This window comes from Stegostoma tigrinum, chromosome 41 (genome assembly GCF_030684315.1).
Source record: "Stegostoma tigrinum isolate sSteTig4 chromosome 41, sSteTig4.hap1, whole genome shotgun sequence".
In the NCBI taxonomy this organism is placed as follows: Eukaryota; Metazoa; Chordata; class Chondrichthyes; order Orectolobiformes; family Stegostomatidae; genus Stegostoma; species Stegostoma tigrinum.
This window is the reverse complement of record NC_081394.1, coordinates 3,534,246-3,543,580: the sequence shown is the minus strand read 5'-3', so window position 1 is coordinate 3,543,580 and position 9,335 is coordinate 3,534,246. Positions and strand designations below refer to the sequence as shown.

Here is a 9,335-nt window from a genome sequence, read left to right as displayed (position 1 = left end):
GCAAGAACACGAGAATTTATTCCAGATCGCTACAATGGTCAGTTAGATGCACGGAGGGGATTTAAAAGCAGGAAGAAAGCAGGATGTGATGTGGAGACAGTTGAGGAGCGAACAAGGGGAATTGATTAAATCACTGAGGGAACAGCTTAATCGCTGCCTTCCCACACAGAATTGAGCTTTTCTCGCATTTGTTGATCGTAATCTGAGAGTTTCCCACTCAGGTCTTCAGCATAGGGGACGATGTTTTTCCTCAGCTCCTGGGCTTTCTGGACAATCTTGACCTGGAGCTCGGCTACGAAGGGGACAAGGCCCTGACGGAACTGCTCGAAACCCTGGTTGACCTTGAGGCGGACCTCCTCGGAGTAGGGGGCGACGTTCTCCTGGAAGGTCTCCATGCTGAGCTGCACCATCTCCTGGAGTTCCTGCACGCCGGCAGAGAGCTCCCGGCGGATGGCCTCGGCGTCCAGGTCGACCTGCTCCCTCAGGGACTCCTGCAGGTTCTGCAGGCCGCTGCTGATCTTCTGGTGCAGCTGCTCAGCGTATGGGGAGAGGCGGCTGTTCACCTCCTGAAGGTTCTGTACAATCTGCTGGCGCATCATCTCAGCGTTGGAGTTCAACTTGTCCACCAATTCCTGTGCCAGGGGGTTCATCGTCTTACTGAACTCGAGGGTATACAGGTTGGCTTTGTCCAGACTCTGCCTGATTCGCTCGCTGCAGGAGAAGGTGACAAACAGCACACGTTAGATCACCAGCCATTCACACCTCACCATGGACCGCTCCACATTGGGACTGACCCACAATTCACAGCTCACTAAAAGCGAACCCAGCAAAGCACTGACCCTCCGACAGTGCCCACTCCCTCAGCACTGACCCTCCAACAGTGCCCGCTCCCCCAGCACTGACCCTCTGACAGTGCCCACTCCCTCAGCACTGACCTTCTGACAGTGCCCACTCCCTCAGCACTGACCCTCCGACAGTGCCCGCTCCCTCAGCACTGACCCTCCAACAGTGCCCGCTTCCCCAGCACTGACCCTCTGACAGTGCCCACTCCCTCAGCACTGACCCTCCGACAGTGCCCACTCCCTCAGCACTGACCTTCTGACAGTGCCCACTCCCTCTGCACTGACCCTCCGACAGTGCCCACTCCCTCAGCCCTGACCTTCCGTCAGCGCGGCACTCCCTCAGCACTGACCCTCTGACAGTGACCGCTCCCTCAGCACTGACCCTCCAAAAGTGCCCGCTCCCTCAGCACTGACCCTCCGGCAGTGCCCATTCCCTCAGCACTGACCCTCCGACAGTGCCCATTCCCTCAGCACTGACCCTCCGACAGTGCCCGCTCCCTCAGTACCGACCCTCCGACAGTGCCCGCTCCCTCAGCACTGACCGTCCGACAGTGCCCACTCCCTCAGCACTGACCCCCTGACAGTGCCCGCTCCCTCAGCACTGACCCTCTGACAGTGCCCACTCCCTCAGCACTGACCCTCCGACAGTGCCCACTCCCTCAGCACTGACCCTCTGACAGTGCCCACTCCCTCAGCACTGACCCTCCGACAGTGCCCATTCCCTCAGCACTGACCCTCCGACAGTGCTCGCTCCCTCAGTACCGACCCTCCGACAGTGCCCGCTCCCTCAGCACTGACCGTCCGACAGTGCCCACTCCCTCAGCACTGACCCTCTGACAGTGCCCGCTCCCTCAGCACTGACCCTCTGACAGTGCCCATTCCCTCAGCACTGACCCTCCGACAGTGCCCACTCCCTCAGCACTGACCCTCTGACAGTGCCCACTCCCTCAGCACTGACCCTCCAACAGTGCCCACTCCCTCAGCACTGACCCTGCGACAGTGCCCATTCCCTCAGCACTGACACTCCGACAGTGCCCGCTCCTTCAACAGGAGAGGTAATGGCCTGGAGTTGCATTTCCCGACCCACCATTTTGAGCGTGCGCTGGGCGCTCTACCTACTTGATCTCGGCTCCCAGCCCGGACTGTTTGATGGCCTCCAGGTTCTCCTGTGCGATGTCAGTTGCCTGGCCGATGTAGTCCCAGAACGCTGCCTTAGCTTCCTCGAACCTGGTGCGGTGCTCCTGTTGCCATGGGAATGTGAAGGCCTGAGACCCTGGGAGGAAAGTTAAGCAAAGCACATTGCAGAAAGAGCCTGAATAAGAACTTCCCATTCGAAGGAACAAAGTGCAAGCATTTTACATCACGCAGGAAAAATATTCCACAACAGAACTTCTGCGACAAAATTCAAGACCCAAATGGTGTTATTAGGGCAGTAACTAAACATTTGGTAGAACAAGTTGTCTTTAGGGATCTGTGTAAAGGAGGGCAGAGATAGCCCGACAAAGCTACAGAGGCGTCGGGGGGCGGTTGTTGAGCTCAGGACCCTGGGCAGTGGAGATCACGACTTCCAATGTTGGAGCGATGTTCGAGAGGCCGGGATTGGAGGGGGGTTACAGAGATAGGGAGGGGGTGTAGGGGCTGGAGGGGGTTACAGAGATAGGGAGGGGGTGTAGGGGCTGGAGGGGGTTACAGAGATAGGGAGGGGGTGTCGGGGCTGGAGGGGGTTACAGAGATAGGGAGGGGGTGTAGGGGCTGGAGGGGGTTACAGAGATAGGGAGGGGGTGTAGGGGCTGGAGGGGGTTACAGAGATAGGGAGGGGGTGTAAGGGCTGGAGGGGGTTACAGAGATAGGGAGGGGGTGTAAGGGCTGGAGGGGGTTACAGAGATAGGGAGGGGGTGTAAGGGCTGGAGGGGGTTACAGAGATAGGGAGGGGGTGTAGGGCCTGGAGGGGGTTACAGAGATAGGGAGGGGGTGTAAGGGCTGGATAAGTGAGAATTTAATAAATGATAAAGTGGGGAACATGACAAAGGCGGGTTTACAATGGTCTGGCTCCCACGTGAGCAGACTGGCCACATAACAATTGGTGAGGTAGGTGGCTAACTTGTGCACAGAATGATCCCACAAACAGCGAAGGGATTTACTCCCAGGCCATCTGTTTCTGGTGGTTGTTTATTTGGAACAAAGATGGTCAGGACAGCAGGAGGTGAAGTGGGTCTGGAGATGCTCACATGAGAGAGCAGGATGGACGTGCTAATAGAGAGCTGGTTCACTCTCTCTCTGTCTGGAACACTGTCCTCTCAGGATTGAGGAGGGGTCTGATTGTTTCAGAAGTGAGTGAGCGAGCCCCAGTGTCAGTCTGATGGGGTTTCCATTGCCTCAGCTCCTTTCAGTGCTGAAGCATGTTGTGCACTGGACTTGCACCTTTCTCAGCTGCCGGCCAGCTGACTGCCGTGGCGTGGGAAACACAGCAGCCTCTCCGTGCATAGCAGGATCCCACGAAACACACTGCGATCATCGCCTGCATTTCTGTGACAAGCCTCCAGCCTGTTCTTTCCCCATGACCTCCTTGAGAGGGAGGTCTGTCAGTGATTTCCCTTCAGAAATAACAGGCCTGTAACGCACGGATATAAAGGGCTGTCAATACAGTGACTCACCAGTCAGGACAGTCAATACCAAGACAACGCCGATGATCCTCATGTTGCTGCACACACAGGGCCACTTGCAAAACCAAACAGAAACTGCACATAAAAAAACACAGGTTAATAGAATTATGTCATTATCCAAAACAGTGGATTTAAATGGCAGACTGTGAAAATGCAGGACTCCCTCAGCACTGACCCTCCGACAGTGCCCACTCCCTCAGCACTGACCCTCCGACAGTGCCCACTCCCTCAGCACTGACCCTCCGACAGTGCCCACTCCCTCAGCACTGACCCTCCGACAGTGCCCGCTCCCTCAGCACTGACCCTCCGACAGTGCACGCTCCCTCAGCACTGACCCTCCGACAGTGCCCACTCCCTCAGCACTGACACTCCGACAGTGCCCACTCCCTCAGCACTGACCCTCCGACAGTGCCCACTCCCTCAGCACTGACCCTCCGACAGTGCCCACACCCTCAGCACTGACCCTCCGACAGTGCCCACTCCCTCAGCACTGACCCTCCGACAGTGCCCACACCCTCGGCACTGACCCTCCGACAGTGCCCACACCCTCAGCACTGACCCTCCGACAGTGCCCACACCCTCAGCACTGACCCTCCGACAGTGCCCACTCCCTCAGAACTGACCCTCCGACAGTGCCCACACCCTCAGCACTGACCCTCCGACAGTGCCCACTCCCTCAGCACTGACCCTCCGACAGTGCCCACACCCTCGGCACTGACCCTCCGACAGTGCCCACACCCTCAGCACTGACCCTCCGACAGTGCCCACACCCTCAGCACTGACCCTCCGACAGTGCCCACTCCCTCGGCGCTGACCCTCGGACAGTGCCCACTCCCTCAGCACTGACCCTCCGACAGTGCCCACACCCTCAGCACTGACCCTCCGACAGTGCCCACTCCCTCGGCGCTGACCCTCGGACAGTGCCCACTCCCTCAGCACTGACCCTCCGACAGTGTCCGCTCCCTCAGCACTGACCCTCCAACAGTGCCGGCTCCCTCGGCGCTGACCCTCGGACAGTGCCCGCTCCCTCAATACTGACCCTCCAACTGTGCGGCACTCCCTCAGCACTGACCCTCCAACAGTGCCCACTCCCTCGGCGCTGATCCTTGGACAGTGCCCACTCCCTCAGCACTGACCCTCCGACAGTGCCCACTCCCTCAGCACTGACCCTTCGACAGTGCCCGCTCCCTCAGCACTGACCCTCCGACAGTGCCCACTTCCTCAGCACTGACCCTCCGGCAGTGCTCGCTCCCTCAGCACTGACCCTCCGACAGTGCCCACTCCTTCAGCACTGACTCTCCGACAGTGCCCGCTCCCTCGGCACTGACCCTCCGACAGTGCCCGCTCCCTCGGCACTGACCCTCCGACAGTGCCCACTCCTTCAGCACTGACTCTCCGACAGTGCCCGCTCCCTCGACACTGACCCTCCGACAGAGCCTGCTCCTTCAGCACTGACTCTCCGACAGTGCTCGCTCCCTCGGCACTGCTCGCTCCCTCAGCACTGACCCTCCGACAGTGACCACTCCTTCAGCACTGACTCTCCGACAGTGCCCGCTCCCTCGGCACTGACCCTCCGACAGTGCCCGCTCCCTCGGCACTGACCCTCCGACAGTGCCCACTCCTTCAGCACTGACTCTCCGACAGTGCCCGCTCCCTCGGCACTGACCCTCCGACAGTGCCTGCTCCTTCAGCACTGACTCTCCGACAGTGCTCGCTCCCTCGGCACTGACCCTCCAACAGTGCTTGCTCCCTCAGCACTGACTTTCCGACAGTGCCCACTCCCTCAGCACTGACCCTCTGACAGTGCAGCGCTCCCTCAGAACTGACCCTCCGACAGTGTGGCGCTCCCTCAGCACTTCCATTGGGATGTCTGAATGTTGTGCACATTGACACAGTGAGATGAGATCTGCCTGCATCTTGCTTTTTTTGAATTATACAGTCATAGATTCCTACAACACGGAAACACGCTTTTCAGTCCATGCCGACCATATTCCTGAATAAAAGTAGCCCCACCTGCTTGTGGTTGGCCCATGTTCCCTCCAAACCTTTCCTATTCCTCTGCTTATCCAAACGTCTTTTAAACATTTTAACTACGCACATTTAGCGCTTCCTCTGTAAGTTTGTTCCACATACAAACCAGTCTCTGCGTAAAGAATTTGCCCCTCACGCCCAGTGTACATCTTTCTCCTCCCACCTCAAATACATGCCCCCCCCTGCTCTTGGAAAAGACTCCAGCCCCATCTTGCCTTTGCAACATCTTTCATGCCCTGCTTTCATTTTCAATTGCTCAGCCACGACCTGACCGTCAAGGACCATGAGTGATCTTCTGAATGCCCTTCGTCCGGAGCTTGGGACGGGGCAAATACGATTCTGGTTCGTCAGCAGTTCTGTCAAATCATTGCAAATGTTTGCTTTGCAAATAATAAAGCGTTTGATTCAAGCTAAGACCAGAATACTCCTTCATCAAATCATTTTAGAATCACAAGTGATATGTAGTGAAAACACTCACCTGTTTAGATTAGCTGGTCTGGAGAAGGTAGAACAGACACTATGCGAAACCTTTATATAGGCACGGGTCTAAGAAGATAAGATATGATGTTGTTCCATTGGAATCCTAAAGTCCGACCTGTTATCTCCTCTCTCACTCTCCATCACCATTTATGACACCCCTCCCTGCCTTGTTGTAACTCAAAGGCTAATGTGATTGGCAAAATGATTAGTTTCGCTTCATGAAAGAATTTTAAATTCTTGAAAAGTGTTCTTTGATTATGAGCAGGGCTTACAATTGACAATTGAGTGGATGGTATAGCTGTGTTCAGAGAGGGTTAAAGTTAGCTTTGAGATTGAGAGGAAAGATGTAGTTTACATTATCTCAGTAGCACATTTCTCAGCTTTTTATGTGTATGCTAGGTTGAAAAAAAGAGTGTTCAATAGCCTTTCAAGGTATTGCTTTAGGGTCTTTGCAGAACAGAGAGAACTTGGGGTTCAGGTATATTTTTCTCTGAAGTTTGTGTCACAAGTAGACAGGGGGGTTAAGAAGGTGATGAGCACACTTGCCTTCATTGCTCAGACATTTGAGTCCAGGAGTTGGGACATTACGTTGAGGTTGTACAGGACATTAGTGAGACCTCTTCTTGTCACGGTGTCCAGTTCTGGTCGCCCTGCTATAGAAAGGCTATTATCAAGCTGGAGACGGTTGACAAAAGATAGACCAGGATGTTTGTTGGGAATGGAGGGTTTGAGTTATAAGGAGATGTGGAATAGGCTGGGACTTTTTCTCACTAGAGCGTATAAGGTTGAGGGACGACCTTCAAGAGTTTTATAAAATCATGAGGGGTATAACTAAGGTGACTGGCAGGCGTCCTTTCCCTGGGGTGGGAGATTTCAAGACCATCGGGCCTATTCTTAAGGCAAGAGGAGAAAGATTCATAAGACATGAGGCTCAACTTTTATGTAGAGGGTGTTTAGCCTGTGAAATTAACTTCCAGAGGAAGTGACAACATTTAAATGACATTTGGATAAATCCATGAATAGGAAAGGTTTGGAGGGATGTGGGCCCAGGAGCAGGCAGGTGGAGACTGGTTTAATTTGCGATTATGGTCGGTATGGGCTGGTTGGGCCAAAGGGTCCTTTTCTGTACTTTATGAATCCATGTCTCTGCCACAAAAATAGCACCTTTTGTGCTAATTACTGGTGGGGTGGCCACTGGTTGTCAGTTCTGTCTGCGTTTTTCGACACTTTCTCTCGAGGTTGTCCAGGCTCATACCAAATGAGCTAAAGAGTCCACTCCTGAGACACACTCTGCTTCTCAGACAGCCCTGTGTCAGGGAGAATATCAGGAGCAGGGCTTGAGCCTGAGGTCCCCAACTCCAAGACACAGTACTAACCATTTGGCTAAATGCCAACTTTTCAAGAATTTAAAATTCTCTCATTAAGCAAAACTAATAATTTTGCCAATCGCATCAGCCTTTGAGGAGAGGAACTGATAAGATCCTTTGGCCCATCGCCTTTGCTTTTCCATTCAATCATGGCTGATATGCTAGGGGTGTCACGGTGGCTCAGTGGTTAGCACTGCAGCCTCACAGTGCCAGGGACCCGGGTTCGATCCCAGCCTCGGGTAACTGTCTGTGTGGAGTTTGCACGTTCTCCCCGTGTCTGCATGGGTTTCCTCTGGGTGCTCCGGTTTCCTCCCACAGCCCAAAGATGTGTAGGTTAGATGGATCAGCCATGCTAAATAGCCCGTAGTGTTCAGGGGTGTGTGGGTTATAGGGGGATGGGTCTGGGTGGGATGCTTCCAAGGGCAGTGTGGACTTGTTGGGTAGAAGGGCCTGTTCCCACACTGTAGGGAATCTAATCTAATCTTTAACCCCATTCTCCTGCCTTCTCCCCGTAACCCTTGATAATCAAGACCCTATCTATCTCTGTCTTACATATGCTCAATGACTCGGCCTCCCCAGCCCGCTCCGTGGGAATGTGACCCACAGATTCACCCCACTCTGGCTGAAGAAATTCCTCCTCCATCTCAGCTCGAAAGGGTCATTCCTTCACCCTGAGGCTGTGCCCTCGGGTCCCAGTCTCTCCCACTGGTGGAAACATCTTCTCCACGTCCGCTCCATCCAGGCCCCTCAGTAAGCTTCAATCAGAATCCCCCCAACCCCTTCTAAACTCCACAGACCCAGAGCCCTCAACTGCTCCTCATATGACAAGCCCTTCATCCCCAGGATCGTTCTTGTAAACCCCCTCTGGATCCTCCAAGACCCTTCCCTGGATAGGGGGCTCAAAATTGCTCACAACATACAGTTTGACCCGAGCCTTGTTCAGCCTCAGCAGAAACACGAAATACAAAGATTTAAGAAAATTACAGCACAGGATCAAGCCCTTCGGCCCTCGAAGCCTGCGCCTATCCAGATCCTCTATCTAAACCTGTCACCTATTTTCCAAGGATCTCTCTGCTCCCTGCCCATTCATGAATCTGTCTAGATACATCTTAAATATCGTGCCCGCCTCTACCGCCTTCGCTGGCAACACGTTCCAGGCGCCCACCAACTTCTGCGTAAATAACTTAAAGAACTGAATGCTAACATTGCTTTGGCTTTCCTACCGGTCAACTAGACCTGCACGTTAACCAGAAGGGAATGCTAAACTAGCAATCCCGAGCCCCTTTACAGTTCAGATTTCTGAAGCCTTTCCCCATTTAGAAAATAGTCTACATCTCTTTTCTCTTCACCAAACCTCACGCTTACCCACATTGTATTCCATCAGTCAGAGATAGTAGGAACTGCCGATGCTGGACAATCTGAGATAACACAGTGTGTGGAGCTGGCTGAACGCAGCAGGCCAGGCAGCATCAGAGGAGCAGGAAAGTTGACGTTTCAGGTCAGGACTTTTTGAAGAAGGGTCTAGGCCCGAAACGTCAGCTTTCCTGCTCCTCTGATGCTGCTCGGCCTGCTGTGTTCCTCCAGTTCCACACTGTGTCCCATCTTTTCCTCACTCACCCAGCCTGTCCAAGTCCCCAGTCACCCTGCTCCCGCGATACTAGCTGCCCCTGCACCCAGCTTTGTGTTGTGTGAACGGGAACTGTGGACATCATCGTGTGAGCACTTATTCATCATGTTATCCATCATTGTTCACCAGGCGCTCCATTGCCAACACGCATCTGAAAGGCTGGCCCAGACACCCAGGTGAAGACTATGGGATCTTGCTGTTCAGCATGGCTACTATCTATTGTACATGTGGGGACATTCTGATAGTTTAGCAATAGAGGCAGCTCTCAGAAAAGACTGAGCAATGGACAGTGCAGATACTGCTCAGATCTACCTGGGTGTGCTAG

General features: G+C 54.1%; 1 protein-coding gene across 1 annotated transcript; it reads right to left on the bottom strand.

The window, feature by feature from the left end:
- Nucleotides 1–6,065, bottom strand: LOC132206691 (apolipoprotein A-IV-like). Its single transcript, XM_059641303.1, has 4 exons — nt 6,015–6,065; nt 3,497–3,580; nt 1,962–2,115; nt 1–711 (listed from the first exon to the last, which is right to left on the bottom strand). Exons 2-4 carry the CDS (start codon nt 3,537–3,539, stop codon nt 147–149), a joined length of 762 nt encoding a protein of 253 aa, XP_059497286.1. The 5' UTR covers nt 3,540–3,580; nt 6,015–6,065; the 3' UTR covers nt 1–146.
- Between the last annotated feature and the right edge of the window lie 3,270 nt (nt 6,066–9,335).

Bases quoted from the DNA above. Each gene is read 5' to 3' on its own strand.
- LOC132206691 (XM_059641303.1), bottom strand. From the start codon at position 3,539: ATGAGGATCATCGGCGTTGTCTTGGTATTGACTGTCCTGACTG. The intron at 2,116-3,496 runs GTGAGTCACTGT...CTTTCCTCCCAG, and splicing joins GGTATTGACTGTCCTGACTG to GGTCTCAGGCCTTCACATTC. The intron at 712-1,961 runs GTAGGTAGAGCG...CTTCTCCTGCAG, and splicing joins GGGCTGGGAGCCGAGATCAA to CGAGCGAATCAGGCAGAGTC.